Source organism: Athene cunicularia, unplaced genomic scaffold (genome assembly GCF_003259725.1).
Source record: "Athene cunicularia isolate RWA unplaced genomic scaffold, athCun1 SCF_29, whole genome shotgun sequence".
Lineage (NCBI taxonomy): Eukaryota > Metazoa > Chordata > Aves > Strigiformes > Strigidae > Athene > Athene cunicularia.
In genome coordinates this window covers 29,971-47,542 of record NW_020799366.1, presented here as the reverse complement: position 1 = coordinate 47,542, position 17,572 = coordinate 29,971, and the positions used below count along the sequence as shown (strand labels likewise).

At 43.8% G+C, this 17,572-nt stretch overlaps 1 protein-coding gene across 2 annotated transcripts; it reads left to right on the top strand.

Annotated features, from left to right (window-relative positions):
• The first annotated feature begins 554 nt into the window (after window positions 1-554).
• ANKRD13A (ankyrin repeat domain 13A) lies at window positions 555-15,044 on the top strand. Of its 2 annotated transcripts, XM_026867340.1 has the most exons (16): window positions 815-916; window positions 2,531-2,584; window positions 3,287-3,419; window positions 3,568-3,692; window positions 4,111-4,156; window positions 4,818-4,961; window positions 5,409-5,604; window positions 6,674-6,740; window positions 8,159-8,240; window positions 8,951-9,009; window positions 9,952-10,088; window positions 10,460-10,617; window positions 11,105-11,218; window positions 11,968-12,119; window positions 12,339-12,403; window positions 13,227-15,044. In XM_026867340.1, exons 4-16 carry the CDS (start codon window positions 3,603-3,605, stop codon window positions 13,423-13,425), a joined length of 1,509 nt encoding a protein of 502 aa, XP_026723141.1. In that variant the 5' UTR covers window positions 815-916; window positions 2,531-2,584; window positions 3,287-3,419; window positions 3,568-3,602; the 3' UTR covers window positions 13,426-15,044. The 2 variants fall into 2 exon arrangements, with proteins under 2 accessions (XP_026723140.1, XP_026723141.1); XM_026867339.1 differs by lacking the exon at window positions 2,531-2,584 and having other exon boundaries at window positions 555-916.
• Window positions 15,045-17,572: the final 2,528 nt, after the last annotated feature.

Below are 17,572 nucleotides of genomic sequence, written 5' to 3'. Positions count from 1 at the left end.
TTTTCAAGCTGACTTGTTCCCTTTTTTATATTGTAAACTAAAGAATACTGGGCAGTTTCAGTTCAAGTTTTGTTACGCTCCTGCTTCTTGTCCTAGGACTGTAAAAAAAATTGGGGTGTGGTTTGGGTTTGGTTTTTTTTTTTTTTATTGCTTTCTGTAACACTTGCATCGTTCCATCTAACCTCGAGGGCTCTGCTTCCCTGGAGCAGGTGCTGCTTTTCTTAAACCCTAGCTTACATCTTACACGGGATGTGTCAAAATCATCCTCTGTGTGCTGGAAGAAAAACCAAAGATACTGCACAGTGCTACAGTACACCCGTGAGTATTTTTTTTAACATTGTAGTTGGAGTCTTTTAAAATAATTATCTACCGCCTTGTTGTGTTTTTGTACAATAGTGATGTTATAATCAATGAAACTATCACGGATAGTTCTGGTTTAGCCTGAAACGGACACTTAATCCCTGGAAACATTTTTCTGATGTTTTCAGCCAACTTTTGGGTCTCCCCATTTTGAAAGCAGGGATCAGTTCATCACAGCCAGTTGAGGGGCAGTGTGCGGCGGGGCGGGGGGACCCCCAGGAGCAGGGGACCCTCGGGAGTGGGATTTTGCATGGGGCACCCCTGGGAGCGGGGTGAAGGGCTCGTAGGGGGTTTTGGCCCAGTGTTCCCCCCGCCGCCATCACCTGGGGCAGGTGCGTGCCAGGAGGGAGGAGAAGATTAAGGGGTCAAGGCTTGAGTAAGTTGGGGTCTCCCAGAGAAAGGGAGGGGGCACGGGGAGGGGAGGCACCCTGGTTGCCCGCTCCCGCAGGTGTGCGGCATGATGAGCGCCCCTGGCAGGGCCAGCAGCGCCTTCCCCCTGCACGTCCTGGTCTGGAATAACGACTACAGGCGCCTGGACGAGGAGCTGCAGGACAAGGTAACCGGGACACCCGGGGAGCGAGGGGCTGTCGTGGGGCTGGTGACCCCGAACGAGCTTGTGCCGTGGTGCAGGGCTTAGTGCCCCTCGCTTACAGCCTTTCGAGGGAGAAGGAACCCTGATGGTACCGCCGGGTCTGTTTGCTGGGCTTGCGGGATTGCTGCGCTTCTTTCTCCTTACCTGTTTATTTGTGGTTGCGGGGGTGATGTAAGCAGGTGTAGGAATATACTTTTTGTTACGTAAGCTCTTAAACGTTGACTTCTGATCCGTAAAGCTGGGCTCAGAGCGTTTGAGTGCAGGTTGCAGAATAGCTCTATAGAAAGCCGCAGGAGCCATTGCAACAGATCAGGAAGAACAGATATGATGGACATTAATTTCTTTTCCTGTGCCAGAAAAGCAGTAAATAATTGCTTACCTTAACGGGGAGGCAACATGCAGCAAAGGCGGCTGCTGCTGCCGAAGATTAAACCAGCCTCGAGCTTGCTGAGGACCAGCAGTCCTTACAGCTCCGTTGCTGTCCGAGACCATGGGCAGCGTTTTTATACTGGAATGTTTTCAGCATCTCTAGTAAACAAAAAAATGGATCATTGTTCCATGCTGTAGAGTAGAAAAATACAAAGCTGTTCCTTCTCTGGGATGGCCAAGCGAGAAATGGCAATGACGTAAGGAAACGGGCTGAGAAGCTGCAGCAGAGTTCGAGCAGCAAACGCCCCTCTTGCTGAGATGCTGTGTAAAAGCTCTGACATCTGCTAGCGTGGGGTATAGTTTGCAGAAGCAGAGCATATTAATTACATTATACCTGACACCACAAGTATTGAGCCTAAAGATCAGCTGTGCCACCTCCTGACTAGTGACCATCATCTGCAATTCTAACGGTACACCACGATTTACTAATGCTTGCTTAGAGCATGCTCCTGGCCTATTTTTAGGAGAATCTTTGGAATGCGGTTACTTTTTATCTAATTCATGTGATCTTGTGCCTTAAGAAAATCTTTAACCCTACTGGCACGTTGTTTTCTGTGTGCTTATTTCTGTTTTAATAACGTTCTCACCTGTGAAAGTTTTGTCCTTAAATAAGGATTGTTCTGCTGGTTGTTAGTGGGAGGCCGCAGTTCACACCTGTGAATTGCTGCTTCCTACCTCAAACACTGCAAGGAAAAAGATGGAATATGTCTGTCTTTTACTTCCTTTATCTGCTTTTAAATACCTTCTTTTTTTTTAAAGTATTCCAAAGATATGTTTCCTCCTGCTTCCTTGGGATAAGCTGCTTGCTGTCGGAGGGTGCGTGAGGGAATCAGAAGACGCTTGCCAGCTGCCCTTGGTGTGGCAGATGACGGGTAGCGCGTGTGGTTACCAGTTAACAGCACCACCGACAACTGGGAGGGACGCCTTAGAGCCCTTTACCTGTCAGTGTGGTAGGCACTGGAGCTGTAGGAAGTGGGGAAGCAAATTAATGACCGTTCCACCGGAGAACTGGGAAGAGAACGCTTTAAAGTGAAGCTTTCCCTAGTCTGTGTGTGATTTTTTCCAACTTAATGCTGTCAGATAACCATGTTAACTTGCGTAATAACTTTCCTTTCTTCTTCTGCTATTGACTTTCCCCTTTTCCTTTAGTTATAGATGCTCTTCTGTTTCAAATCTCTAAGCTAATAGTGAAAAATATGTAAGGTATGAGTATGTTGTGCTTGCATGTTTTGGATATTTATGCCTGTGTAGTTGTTTTTTTTCTTTTTTTTTTATTAGTGACTTGTACAAAATGCACTCGCTCTTCATTGTGCTGTGTGTGTCAGTCAAATGGATGCTTTGTAAAATACCATTTGCTTCTGTACTTTCAAAAAGTGCTATACAAAATTGGTGTTGTATGCCCTGTTAATTTTTTTTTTTTTTTCCTTCCCCCCCACTATGTTGTAGAATGGTAAACTGTTGGTCTCTCAGGCTGTTGACTGCCCATGGTGCAGTGCACGCAGACTAAAACTCCCGTCTTCTCCTGAAAGAGACCTCTTCTGAAGGGAGACAGAAGGGGAAATAATTACAGAAAAAAGAAAGGAGAAGCATCAACAAGAACTCAGTCACGTCTTACAGTGATACCAGTTCTTATCGTGTCGGTTTTATAGGCCCTCCTCTGCTTCTCTTTTCAGTTCAGTGGGGAAGTAAGCCTGCACTGCACGGAGTGCAGCAGGGGGCTCAGTAGTGTTTGAAAGCTGAGCTGGCTGTGCGCCACAGACTGATAACGTGGGAATACCTAGGGATATTGACTCCTGGATTACTGCTGACAAGCTTTGTTTGTCTATAACTTTTCTCGGTGTGCTCTGATTAGTCGCGTTTGCTAGGGCAGCCTCAGCATTTACGTCTCTCTCGGATACTCAACAGGATGTTGATCAACGGGATCCACGAGGCCGGACCTTGCTGCACCTCGCTGTTTCCTTGGGTTACATAGAATCTGCCAAAGTCCTCCTGCAGCACAAGGCAGATGTCACTAAGGAGAACGCCCAGGGATGGACAGGTAAAGATAACTTGGAAAACACAAGTCACGCATTAATACTTTTCAGTTGCAGATGTTGTGTTTTGACAGCTTTTGCATTATGTGTTTTGCTCAGCAAACTGAAACTGAACTTGGGTTTTTTTTATCTGCTGTTGGGTTTTTTTTCCAGTTTTACATGAGGCTGTCAGTACAGGAGATCCAGAGATGGTACAAATGATTCTGCAGCATCGGGACTACCAGCAGACCTCTATGACACTTGGGGGAGTTCCTGAATTACTCCAGAAGATTAATGAGGTAATTATTTACTTTAAACCTCTTACTCCAGACTGCAGTTCTCATTCAAGTTAACTGAAATCAGATGGGCAGTTGTGTTCTTTGTTTCAACTTCCACTGTGGGAGATGGAGACTTTTTCCTTGACTTTCCTTTGAAATCCTTAGTCACGAACTCCAACATTGGAGGCTGAATCTTGAAGGTGTCACTGCTCCTATAGTAAAATAAGGAAGAGTAGCTTATCAGAAAGCAGCAGTGGTAGGCCAGTGTCTTGTGTTTTTTAGTTTCAATTTCTTTTTTTTTTTTAACCTTCATTTATCATATCTCGAGTTCTGGGGTTTTTTTGTTTTCCTTTATCTAAAATGTTCACAAGAAATGCTGTACTGAACGCTAGATTCAAACTACTTCATGAAGTATTCATAAAGTATTTTCCTTCTCCAGACTCCTGACTTTTATGTGGAAATGAAATGGGAGTTCACTAGCTGGGGTAAGAATCCTGGTCGTCGTTACCTCTTCTAAACTATAGACAAAGGGACTTGCTTATGTACAAATGTCACAAAAGATACACAGAGGAATACCTGCTCCCCAGAATACAGATCCCTGCACCTCTCAAAATATATTTTTGCTGCACACTTACTTTTTGTTTTCTGTTTGTTGGGTTTTTTGTTTGTTTTTTAACGGAGAGTTTAGCCATTGTTAGAATTTCTGAAGACTTTCCTTGGGGTTTTGTTTACCTGGTTCTTGATGACGTAAGACAGTGGTACATATGTATAAATGCACAGACTGCTTGGGAGGTCCCTGCTTTTTTTTTTTTAAAAAAAAAAAGAGAGATAAATGGTAGGCCTTATAGTTGACTTAATTTTCCAAACAGCTAACTATTAGACTGCTAGGAAATGCCATTTCACATCTTCTAGTCTGAACTAATCTTCCTTTTCATGGTCATTTTTAAATTAAAGTTGGTGGGTTCTGTCCCTAAGCAGATTGTTCTTAAAGCTTAAAGAAGATCAGTGTCTTGCCTCCTCTGGAATAATGATCCCAGCACTGAGCAATCCTGTATCAGGGATGTAGCTTCTGTTGAGTTCAGATTTCCTGTGTGCTTAGTCTCTTGAATATTTTCTATTTACGTTTTTCTCATTTTTCTTTTATAGTCCCCCTGGTTTCTCGAGTTTGTCCAAGTGATGTCTGTCGCATCTGGAAAAGTGGCGCCAAGCTGCGTGTTGATATCACTTTACTGGGCTTTGGAAACATGAGCTGGGAGAGAGGAAGGCGTAGTTTAATTTTCAAGGGAGAAGGTAAATATTTTAGTTCATCTGCATCATTGATCACGAAATACTATGTGAGCCACAATGAGAAATCCTGATTTTGCATAAAAAGACCTGTTGAGACAGAGTACTGTTTTTTGTGAAAGTTTTATATGTATATTCCAGGAGTGCCTCCTAGAGATACTGTTTTGTGGTTTAACGGAACATCTTAATTTCTTTGAATAAATCTGTGGTCAAAATTTGGTAATAGGGCTAAAATTTTTCTTCAGTCTTTTACATAGTGTTCCCCCCCTGTGCTCTCCTGCCCCCCAGATAGAAGATAATTTCAGATACAGCTCCAAATTTGATCTCAGCTGAGTGCAAAATACAGTGAACAGTGTCCACCCTGATGTGATATACAGTATATTCTCAGTTTTTCAATCTGGAATACCGTTGGTGAGGTTTTTTTAGATTGAGATGATGTACCATTTCCAACAGATACTGGAGGCTGGGCAGAACTAATCGAGATCAATCACGATGAGAAGTTTGTTACAACGGAGCGTTTTGAGATTTCCCAACACATGAAGCGCTTGACATTGGGATCTATGACACCAAAAAGAAAAGATGTGGAAAGACGCCTTACATCTCCAATTATTAATACGTGCCTTGATACAAAAAACATTGCTTTTGAAAGGTAAGATACAAAGTTTCTCTTAACAAATAAACACTTCAAGATTATACTTTCAACAAAGCTTTAAAAATAAACTCAAAAGCTCTGGTATTAAAAACTTCTAGGGCTAGATCTGAAATTACTTTTAAGCTTCACATACCATTAAATAAAGAAATTTGGCTTGGTCAGTTTGCCACTACTGCTTGGCAAAAAAGTTTCCAGCTGAAAGAACTGACTTGCAGAAAACTCCCAGCTGATGGTATTAGTGAGATTGATGTTAATGTCTCATTACAAGTTTGCATTTCACCCAAATCCACATGTATGGTGCTGAAACTCATGGGCGAGAACTTGCATCTTGTAGCTAAGTCACTCAAATCTCACCTTAACACTTTAAAAAAAATCAGGTGTGCCTTTCCACAGACATACATTTGTCTTCCTTGTTACTACACGTGTTCATCCAGGTGCCAGTTCAAATGATCCTCTTTCTGAAACTCCTTTTGGGGTGCTCTGTGATGCAGTAAACCACCCCGGGATCACACAGAGCAAGCATTTTCAAAGTGAGATGTATAATTCCAGCATCTTTCTCCTGAATATTTAGTACCCTTTCAGAGCTGCCCAGAATTAGTCTCTGTGATGTTTGCTCAGCCTTAGTAACTGCAGCATCTACACAGCCAGAAACTAAGATTTCTGAGAGAGCAGTATTGCTGCTATCCAGTTTCCCACAGCGCAGTGACAAGTTCCGTTTGAAATTAAACTCTGTGCTAGAAGCTGCCATGCCCAGGCTGTCAGACAAAGTAATTCGGTAAGTTTTGAGGTTGTCGTCCTCTGTGGCTCAGGTACCCCCATCTCAATCTCAAACCTCTGTCTGAGCCTTTGTGCTTTGGCCGTGGAGTGCACGGGAACAGAAACAGCACGACTTCCTCATCCCTCCTGTGGTATGTGTGGCTGAGGACAGGCGGACCCATGCTTTTGTCTGGGGTTAATTATCAAATAACCTACCAAATGTTGTTTTAAGATCAGTTTTAGAAGAACGGGCTGGGGATTGTGTAGAAATGCAACTGTACAGACACTTGCGGTGTTTCCTTTTTGTCAGAACCACATCTGGATTCTGGGTGTGGAGGACAGAGAAAGCGGAAGGTGTAAACGGTTACGAAGCAAAGGTAAAGCCCTTTCTACTCTAGTAAGAGGCCTCAGAGCTAACTGAAGTGTGATTGTGTTTTGCCTTTATTTCCTGAATATTTCAGGTTTGAAGCTTTCCCTGGAGAGCTTCGCTGTGTTGCCTGCAGAACTGGGCAGGAGTGAGGAACTTCAGGGCTGCCAAGGCTGTGGGAGGGCTGATGCCTCGATGGAGCATCTGCAGGAACTTTAGGGGAGAGGGAGGATCAGAGCGTTTCAGGAGAAAAGGGGCAAAAGATTCTAACTGCTAGAAGTCCCTTCATCCCCAAAACTGGGGTGTAACTCATTCCTGTATATTGTCATTCTTTCACTGCTTAAAAGACGAGGAACGCATTGGTGAAGGGCCTTGAGCGCTCTCTAGTAACAGTAGTGCAAGGAAAGAACAGCCTCCTGCTGCCACGAGTTGCATCAGGAATTCAAATAATATGAGACTGCTGGGAAACTAAAGACCCTGACCATGCTCATGAGTCATACAGTTGCTTACATTTGTTCCGTGTGACACCGGTTTTGTCTGTCATTTCACTTCAGTGAAATATTTTTGAAGGTGACTTTACAGCCTTGCTACGTTAGGAATTTAACTTAAGAATCGCAAGAATTAACTTCCTTGATTCAGAAGTCTGTGTTTACTCCAGGTTTTGGAGTTTGTGCGATAAATTACGTTTTGTAATTTCATTTAACAGAAGAATAAATACTGGATAGCTTTCTACATCTATATGAAGGCTTTTTCTGGTAAGACTGCAGGACTGTTCAGTTGGACAAGGAGTTTGTTCGTGTCCCTGCAGAATTAAACTATCGCTAAATGTCACTTGGAAGATCTTTACAAGTTTAGAAATAGCATTATCTGACTTTCCTTCCCCATTCTCTCTTAAAATCTCTGCCCCGGTGGGAATTCTTTCCATCAAGCTTGGAAATGCCTGTCTCGTTTTGAGGTTGGTTTAGTTACAAGAGCACGTTTAAATCTGCTTTCCAGGAACTTCCTCGAAGGCTGACTTCTGTTGCCATCAAAATGGATGATCAAAACTCCTTTTCCATTCTTTCAGCACAGGATTAACGCTGTCTGGAGATGCTGTGGGGTGTGATTTGCAGGGTTTCTTACTTTATCAGCTTGCCCAGCAGGTGGCATGTAGATTCAGCCTCGGTGTAGGCCTGTCAAGAATGTATTCTGTTGGATTTCCATTATAGCAGAGCGTATCAAAAACCCCAAGTGCAGCATTCCCCGTTGATCGCCAGCACGTTAAAGATCGAGGCCTTTCTCAATGAGGGGCAGATCCATGCAGCTTTATTCTGTCGTTAGATTTGTGTACGTGGTGTTTTACTAGAGGGAATTCTCTCTTTTAACCTGTGATGCTTTTTGGCTTTTGTCCTTATGCTTTTTTTTTTCATTATTATTTTTTTTTAAAAGGTATACATTGCAAACAATGTGAATGTGGTCACAAAAATCCGAACAGAACATTTAACAGAAGAGGAGAAGAAAAGATATAAAGGTAATTTTCCTATAGAGTAACTGGAAATAAGCAGAACTTTTTGGCTCTCTGATGCCTTCGCTGTGTGACTGCAGAACAACTGGGCAGACAGACAAGGGAAATAATTTTCTTGCTGACTTTGCCCTGCCCTTGTGTGTCTGAGGTAGCTCATTACTTGACCCCTAACCTACAGATGAACCCATATTTATCCTAGAGGAGAGAAGAGCCCTTCAGAACTATTGAAAGTTGTAAAAGGCTGCACTTTTCCATGCTTTGTCCTGCTCTGGAATGTATTCATGCCTTCACTTCGCTTTGGCTGTGATGATGAGATTCACGTAGGCTTTGTTTCCTTGGAATTTTTGTTTTGTTTTGGTCCACTGATTTCTTCTAGTGTTTAAACTAGAGTAAAGGGTGAGCAGCCTGTAACTTTGTATGGAAACACTGCCCTTCATTGGCCTACCTTGGGGCCCAGGGGGAGAGGCACTATGGATAACAGAGCTATCTGCTGAAGACAGAAACCACTGCGAATCTTTGCCTCTTTTCTGTGTATCGTACCCGTTTTATGCTGTCAGCTTTAGGTGCTGGGCTGGCCTGGCAAAGCTTACAGGAAACATAAACAACTTGCTTCGCTTTGGGTGAGAAGCCTTGTTTGTTAGCCTAGTGTGTATGTAAATTTTATTGCTAATTAATAGTAATAGATTTTTTGGGGTTTTCCCTCCTGTTTTCTGAAGCTGACAGGAACCCCCTGGAATCATTTCTGGGTACAGTGGAACACGAGTATGGTGCTCAGGTGAGTGTCTTTGACCTTGAAACAGGTCACTGCGGCACGGAGATCTCTGCCAGGAGGAATTCTGGGTGGGTGGAAACGCCTCTTGTTTCCTTAGTTTGGCAGCAATTTTAATTATGAGGTTTAAATTTTCCCTGGAGGGTGTTTTTGTTGGTTTTAGGCCCTCAAATGTTCTGCGTGAATAGCAGGTGCCTCCTTCTGAACTCTCTTATGAACAAGACGTAGAATCTGTTTGCAGAGCAAGAGCTGGGGTGTGAGCAGAGCAGTAGATGGGGGCAAGCACAGATCTTAGTGACAACCCACCAGTAATTTGGGAAGACATGTCCACAGGCCTGCAGGAGCCTCGGGTGGGGGACACTGCTGGCACGGAGATCATCGGAGAAAGGTGGGGGGGTGGAGAGACACGATAGCACACTGCCCATGGTCACCTCGGAGGAAAGCCACGTGTCCTCTGCTGCTCTGAAGCGCGTTCATAGTGATTTCTATATGGCTTTAGAAACTCCTTTGCATCTCTACACCCTTAAGTACAGTAGATAATAGATTTGCCAACCGCTGGCTCTGTCTCAGGGTGGTGGCGTAGATCTTACACGGATCTAGAGAGTTTTGTTTCAAATACCTCATCAAAGCTTTGCCTTTAGTAAGGGATTTGGAGCCTAGAAATACTGTAGCTTGTGTGTGCACCTCTGGTCGGTTTCTGGCTTTAAAGTGTTTAAGTAGATTTTTCCTGCCTCTAAAATGCTTGGAGATTTTTAACCTCGGGAGAAAGCAGCCTAAATGTGCACGTTTGTATTTATGGCTGTGTGTCACTGGTGTCTAAAACAGAATGAGTTACTTCACAATCAGTAAAGGAACTACGTTAAGTTAAAAGTTTCTTGTAGTAGCCACTACTTGTTCTGTACTTCTGCGGTTGGTTGGTTGTTTTTTTTTTCCCCTCTTTCCTTATAGAGTACAACCAAGACAACAGAGTATGCTGCAAGTAACAACCCTACTGCTATTACTCTAGAGGAATACTTTGACCCAGAGTTTGATTTGAAAGGTAGAGACATAGGAAGACCAAAAGAAGTCACCATTCGAACGCAGAAGTGAGAAATAACTTTTTAACTATTTCTAGTTTGTCTCTTCCCAATCATCTAACCTCTGGAAACCATTTTTACAAATATCCAGTGTGGTTTTTCCTGTGTTTTCAAATTTAGTCGAGAGATCTTGAAGTATTCAGCTGTAGTCTAACTCTTCTTCCACTAAGTCAAAGAAAACATTCAGCCGAGTGCTGTAACTTGTTAGTCCTGTGCTTTGCCTTTGGTCTGAGCAGGAATGTGGTTTGGTTTCCCAGAGCAATAACTATTCTGACGCTTTGAAATGTATGAAGCAGGTGACAGTGCTGCCTATTTTGCTTTGCGTCTGTTCCCAAACTGTAAACTTAGACTGGTTTTATGCAACTTTCTCTCTTTTTAAGATTTAAAGCAACCTTGTGGATGAGTGAAGAGTTTCCCTTGTCTCTCATGGAACAAGTCACTCCAATCATCGATCTGATGGCCAGAACTAGCGCTCATTTTGCCAGGCTTAGGGATTTCATCACTCTGGAATTTCCACCAGGGTTTCCTGTCAAAATTGGTAACATTTAGCAATTATTATTGTAGCATCTTCTTCATTTCCATTCTTTCTATTGGTTTTGCAGCATATATTTCCAAAAATCGTGCTAGTTTTTTACTAGTCATCACACTAATATCTAGATAACTGAGAACCCAGATGTACAATGTCTTGTGCATTGGGGTTATTGAATCCAAATTCTGAGTGACCAGTGCAGAAATAGAATTTTAAAGACTGTATCATTTTAGTAAGAATGAGCTGTTGCTACCTCTTTCCTCTTAGCTTCAATGCCTTAGATTTGGCAAATCTTATTATAAAATAAGAGATGTAGGGCGAGAGTGAGAATGACTAAGGGCAACTTCCTGGTGAATTGAGTTACTCTATACTTTGTCATTACGGGATGCTGCTTGTGGAATATATTCAATAAGCATATAAGGGCTTGGTGTGGCTGTAGGTGTGCAAGTGAATGAGAGTTCTCTTTTTGACAGAAATCTTGTACCCTTTCTTACAGAAATTCCCCTATTTCATGTGCTGAATGCCCGAATTACATTTGAAAATGTCAATGGCTGCAGGACGGCTGACAAAACATCACCACAGACAGTTGGAGGTGCACAGTGTGATTCAGGTAAGGAGTGGAAAGATGCAGTGATCGCATCTTCTTACATTTCTGTCAGTGGGATGCGCGGGAGAGATGGGTTAAGTGCAGAGAATGAAACCTCCACGGGTGAGAGGCAGCTGCAGTGCGTGACAGCTGACCTGGAGCGTGCCACACTGATCATACGGGCCCGTTCTGCCCCTTCCATGCCTGCCAGACTGACTGAAGTGAGCTGCAGCGAGCTTTCCCAAGTATTTTGAGGTTTAAATTCCAATGCAAGCTATTGCTGTGGGAAGTGGAATACTAAACTGCTGTAAGCCACGGCGACGTCTGCATGCTCCGTCAGAAAAGAGTGTGTTCTGTTTGAGCGGGATGCTCGTGACTGGATGTATCCAGTGATACTCTGTCCCGTGAGCTGTTGCAGACCCTTTCGTTAGGAATAGCCTCAGAAGAGCCGCTGCAGTATTTATCTTTTGCAACCTTATTGTTTTTTTTTTTTCCCCGATGGGTTTTGTTAGAGTTCAGCCACCTTAGCGCTCTGCTCACGCTGGTTTTACCTGTGTCACTCGCCAGCATCCTGTGAGGGCTCTGTGCTCTGCCTTGCTGCTGTGCTTGTTTGCCACAGAAGTCTTTCAAAGCCCTTTGATATATTTAGCCAGGTGGTTTAGCTGAATTTTGGGGATTAACTTACCCGTGCATAAACGTTCATCAGAATTTTTTAAGTCACAACTTGTAAAAATACACCGCGCCACACTTGCGACTGTGTTTGGCTTCTGTAGGTGCTAATTTCGAGGTTGACCAGTCGGTGTTTGAGATCCCCAAATCTTACCACATCCAAGATGACGGTAGGAATGTTCACGTGCAGGATGAAGATAACGAGATCATGCAGTTTGCCATTCAGCAGAGCTTGTTGGAATCTGGTGGAAATAAAGTGAGTGTGCTGTAAGGTGTGTGGTGCGGGTCGGAGGGTTTTGACAAGACTCTGCAGTGATGGCTGCATCTCTGGATTAAACAGCGTGGGATTTGTTTTTCTAAGAACCTCAGAAAAATACAGTAATGTGTTTCAAAGGAGAAATAAGAGTGATTTAAGAGTTACCTTTCAGCAGATCTGTTAACTGCTGTGGAATTGTCTGTCTTTCCCCATTTCTAGGAAGTGGGGCTGCATTCCAACGGCGCCGTTGCATATTCACAGGACTTCAACATACAGTATCAGAGGTAACTCATTTTTTTCACACCAAGCCATGCAGTGACAGAGCAAAAATACTTCCAACAGCAGCATAAAGCAATTTTGCATTTTTGTGTGTGTGTGTGTGTGTGTGTGTGTGTGTGTGTGCAGCAGATGCACAGAACTTGAGTTCTCTTGTGCTGCTTCTTACTTTCACTTTTCCGAGAAGGACGAACTCTAAACTGGGCCTCCCTGGCTTATGTAGTAGCTCTTTAGCTCTGCTGTGGGTCTGGCCTGTGCACATAACAGATTCTTTACCCAACAAATAAACACGGTCCTCCCGTTCTGCTCTTAAAACTGTGAATTTGGTCCCTCTGGGTTGAATGTTTGTCTATTAGATGCTGCACACTTCAGGGTACCTCTTCTTTCTTTCCAAAATCGTTATGTAATCCTTAACAACTTAGCAATGTATATTTAATGGACCCTTGAGAATCTGCCGTGGTATCTGTGGGGTTTTTCTGCACTTAAGTACAAAGAAATCTTTGTGCACACGAAGAACTGCATCCTCTTGGTTCCTTTGTACGTGGAAAATCACGTCACCTTTAAACTAGGTGAGAATGCTTTTAGAAGCGCATTGAAAATGTAACTGTTAGTACGTATGAAAGGTTCTGAAAGGTTCCTTCAAAGAGCAGGTTTTACGTTGGGAATTTTACAGATGTTAAAATGTTTTCTTATCATGAAAACTGCTTTCTGCCCTCTGGGGAGAGATTTTTCAGGTTTGCAGTTAGAAAACAGTTGCTAGGAACGATCATTGCAGGAAATGTGAAATAGCCTCTGTCTCTCTTAGTTCTTGAAGTTCTTTTTCTCCTTCAGGGCACTGCAGGAGAGCTATCTAACAAGCTCAGGTAACTCCCACTGCAGCACCCCTAGTGAACCTTCCAGTTTTGAAAAAGACTTGCAGCTTGCCATGGAGCTGTCTGTCCGGGAGCAGGAGGAACGGGAGAAGCAACGTCGTGAAGAGGAAGATGCGGAGCTCCAGCAAGTTTTACAGCTTTCTCTTGTGGAAAAATAAAACCTTAAGCCATCTCCTGAAATAAGGGTGACCAAATCTGCCTAGAACTGAAGGCTTTCAGAGCTATCAGTCTGAAGACCACTCCTGGATTGCTTAAGTAAACATTTCACCTGCCTACTAAGTTGGCATCATCAGCTACAAAAAGCTGGTTTATTTTTGTTTGAGGGAGTTTCAGATCATGGGACTCTGCGTTTGGCTCCCCAACCGTGCAGTCTTAGCTTTGAAGGGAAAGTTTTTATCAAAACGTATTTATTGAAGAGCAGATGGAAATTTTGCTTAGCATCGGGAGGTAGGATTGCAGCAAAGCTTGAAAATCTGATTTATGGGGAGTTCAGGAGGGAAACTTCATTACTTACCAAAGAATATTCACCTGCTTAGTCATTTCTGAATAATTCAAAGCCATTGTCTGTTTCTTCCAGGTGTTACATGGAAGAGCATCTACACGCATATCCACACATAGGGTAGTTCTTCATGCTGACAGAGGTTTTCTCTTAGTTTTGTTTATATGTGATTATCTTTTCTCTAGTTACTGAGATTTTATCATGTGCTCCTGCTTAAGAGGGATAATTTTATACTTGAACAGCTAATCCAAGCTCAAGATTAAACTCGTGCTTTCTGAAAAAGGACAAAACAAGTAGCCAGTAAAATTTTAGATCCTAAAATGGGACCATCTGTCTCATAAAGTAGCAGTTTCTGCAGTGATTCAAAACCAGCTAGTTCCTGTAGTCAGAGGGCGGCAAGAAAATTAGGGATAGATACAGGTGCTTCTTTGAGATCACTGGGTGTGTGTGCATGAGTGCGTGCCTGGGTGTGGGTGCTAAATTCAAACAGGAGAAAAATTCAGGTGAAATTTTAACGTATGCTTATTGGAAGATGAGTTTTAATTCTGTCATCTGAAAGGGAAACGCATGTTGCTTTTTAAAATTCAGATGCTCATCCCTCATGTGAATACGTATATTTTTTTATCTGAGTGTTTTTATTGATTTTAAAACAAGCCAATAATGACTACACTCATAAAAATGGTATTGTAACAATTCGCAAGTATGTTTTAACCAGCTTTCCTCAGGTCTTTCGTCATACAGTATATTTGTAGCTATTTTATCTGCACTTCTGTCAGTGTTTACAGTACTTGCACTGTGACTCTCAAGTGCACTCCACAAGTACACGATGTACATCCACGGGAAGGCCTTAGGGTAGTTAAATGTGAGCAATATTCCTCTGTTCTGGCTGGCGGAAGTGTGACGAACCTATGGTACAAATGGTCTGATCTTGCTCCTGCGCTTGTCCTTGGGTGAAACAGGGCGGTTCTGGGTGACCAACTATTAACCAGTATAAAATCCACTATAAACCGGACTTGATCGTAACCAGTGAGGTGGTTGGTAACTTGGAACCCTATTTTAAACCAATAATCCATTGTTTTACGTAGCAAATGGTTAAAATGCCTTCAGCGTACACTAGAACTGGTATATCTGCACCGTTTCTGTTTAATGATCCAGCTTGCATCCCGAAATAGCTTCTTTGGTGTTTGCAGGAGTGCGGGCTTTCTTGCACAGTGGCAGCGGTCTGTGTTGGAATTGCATCTTTCTTTGAAAACGGGATTACTGTGACTTTCACAGTTGAAAAAAAAAAGGGAATAAGCCTCGCATTGAGCTCTTGACAAGGTTGTGAGGTGGGAGATGAAACTGTGGGGGTTTTTTTTCCTCCAGTGGAAATAAAGAGTGCTGTTGCCTTTATAAACCTGTCTGCCTGACATTGCTTTTGTTCTGTTAAGCATTCCAAAGGTTACCGGGGGGGCAAATTATCTTTTTTTTTTTTTTTTCAAGCTGACTTGTTCCCTTTTTTATATTGTAAACTAAAGAATACTGGGCAGTTTCAGTTCAAGTTTTGTTACGCTCCTGCTTCTTGTCCTAGGACTGTAAAAAAAATTGGGGTGTGGTTTGGGTTTGGTTTTTTTTTTTTATTGCTTTCTGTAACACTTGCATCGTTCCATCTAACCTCGAGGGCTCTGCTTCCCTGGAGCAGGTGCTGCTTTTCTTAAACCCTAGCTTACATCTTACACGGGATGTGTCAAAATCATCCTCTGTGTGCTGGAAGAAAAACCAAAGATACTGCACAGTGCTACAGTACACCCGTGAGTATTTTTTTTTTTTAACATTGTAGTTGGAGTCTTTTAAAATAATTATCTACCGCCTTGTTGTGTTTTTGTACAATAGTGATGTTATAATCAATGAAACTATCACGGATAGTTCTGGTTTAGCCTGAAACGGACACTTAATCCCTGGAAACATTTTTCTGATGTTTTCAGCCAACTTTTGGGTCTCCCCATTTTGAAAGCAGGGATCAGTTCATCACAGCCAGTTGAGGGGCAGTGTGCGGGCCGGACTTCAGCACTTCCCGCACAGAGCTTTTTGTGAGGGACAGAGATCAGCAGAGGGTCGCACGCTGTGTTTAATATTAATTCTGAGACTGCTGGATGAAAGCTGAGTCTGGCTTCTCTTTCCATGGAAGCTTGAGGCTTACGTAGAAAAAGAGAAGCTCAGAGTTACAAATACCTGCAGTTTGTTCTAAATCTCTAACTAGCTTTGAGAGTTCTTTAAACTGGTGCTATTTCCAGAGCGTCAGTGATGCTGATCCTGAAAGAGAGACCCAGGGTGTACTTTTTTTGTGCTTTTGGACTGTTTCAATGTGCAATTAATTCATGATGTGCTTAATCTGGAAATCCTTATTAAGCTTCTTTTGCCTGACTTCTGATTCAAAGCAGTCCTCATAACTGAGTTAATGGAACTTTAGCTGCTAATGTCTGCTGGTGACTGCGCTACACGTGCGGGATGAGCTTTTATTGTCAGGTTATTGTTAACAGTTCCTTGCTAACAGCCCCAGAAACCGGGGCTTCACCCCACTGCCCTGCCCCTTCCCTCGCCCTTGGGGTAAGAACCAAGATCCCTGGAGGTGGGCAACGGGTCCACCTCATCCCTCCGTCCAGCTCCTGCCGTGGTAATAACAAACAGAACGTGAATGAGCCGCAGGAGTCCTGGATTGTTGACTTAGCTTTTTATTTGTACAGAGAGACAGAGCAGGGAGAATGAACGTAAACAGGAACGCTGCTGCGGGGAAGGCGGAGCTGTGGCTGCCAGCTCGACCCAACAGCTACAGACCCAGCTTCGCATCAGGTGAGAGAAATCAGTGATACAGGATTTGGGGATGAAAAAAAAAAAGGCTCAGAAAGCAATAGAACAGTGTTACCTTGCTTCATGTTTCACTTAGATTAGGGATTGGGTCTGTTATAGTCAGCCTCCTCCTGTCATTATAACAGCAGCAAAGAAAATCCCCCATTGCAATGAGAGTGGTCAGTGTCTTTTAAAGCAAACTGAACAGAAAACAGGTCAGATGCAGCACAAGGTTTTAGACAACCGGTCAACACAGTCATTCTGGAGGTTAAAGTTTTAAAACATTAAATAAATTACTAGCCAAAACACCCCTATGTTAAATACTGAAGTAATAATAAGCTAAATCCAGTTACTACTCGTAGCAGTGCAAACCAACATAGCAGCATTCATACGCAAGTGTGATTTCAGTGTAAACACTTGAATTCATCACTGAAAACGCACAGAACGGGGCTGGCTGGGGCTTAAACACGCAGTTCTCCCCCAAAACCCGAGCCCGGAGGCCTCGAGCGCCCGCCTGGCTCGCAGCCTTCCCCCGGCTCCCCTTTCCCAGGGACCTGCTGGGGAGCACAAACCCACCCCCGGGGGCTGAGCGTGAGCCACAGACCCCCCGTCCCCAGCCCCCGAGGGTTCAGCATCGCCTGGTCTGGTGCGAGGCTCTCGGCGGCCGCTCTGAAGAGTTAAAGCGAAGGCCGGGAGGGAGAAGCGGGGCACCAGGACCGGGCTGAGCTTTGCTGGGAGCCACCGCGGGCTGCTGCGCTTTGGCCTTGGGATTATTTCTGGAGGCTGCGCTCGGCCCCTCACGGCTCGACGTTCAAGGGACAGAATTCCTCACAAAGCAGAGATGTGGTGTCGTCCAGCGCGGGGGGCGGCTCCTCGGGTGCGATGCTGACAGTCTGGCCGCGTTCTCCTGCCCCCCCGGGGAACGGAGCAGTCCCCGCAGCGCCCCCCCGAGGCTCCGGGGGCACCCCCCGACCCAGGGC

Excerpts from the sequence above, each read along its gene's own strand:
- ANKRD13A (XM_026867339.1), top strand. The coding sequence starts at position 818 with ATGATGAGCGCCCCTGGCAGGGCCAGCAGCGCCTTCCCCCTGCACGTC. Across the intron at positions 3,420-3,567 it reads GAACGCCCAGGGATGGACAG|TTTTACATGAGGCTGTCAGT; the intron begins GTAAAGATAACT and ends TTTTTTTTCCAG. Across the intron at positions 10,618-11,104 it reads AGGGTTTCCTGTCAAAATTG|AAATTCCCCTATTTCATGTG; the intron begins GTAACATTTAGC and ends CCTTTCTTACAG.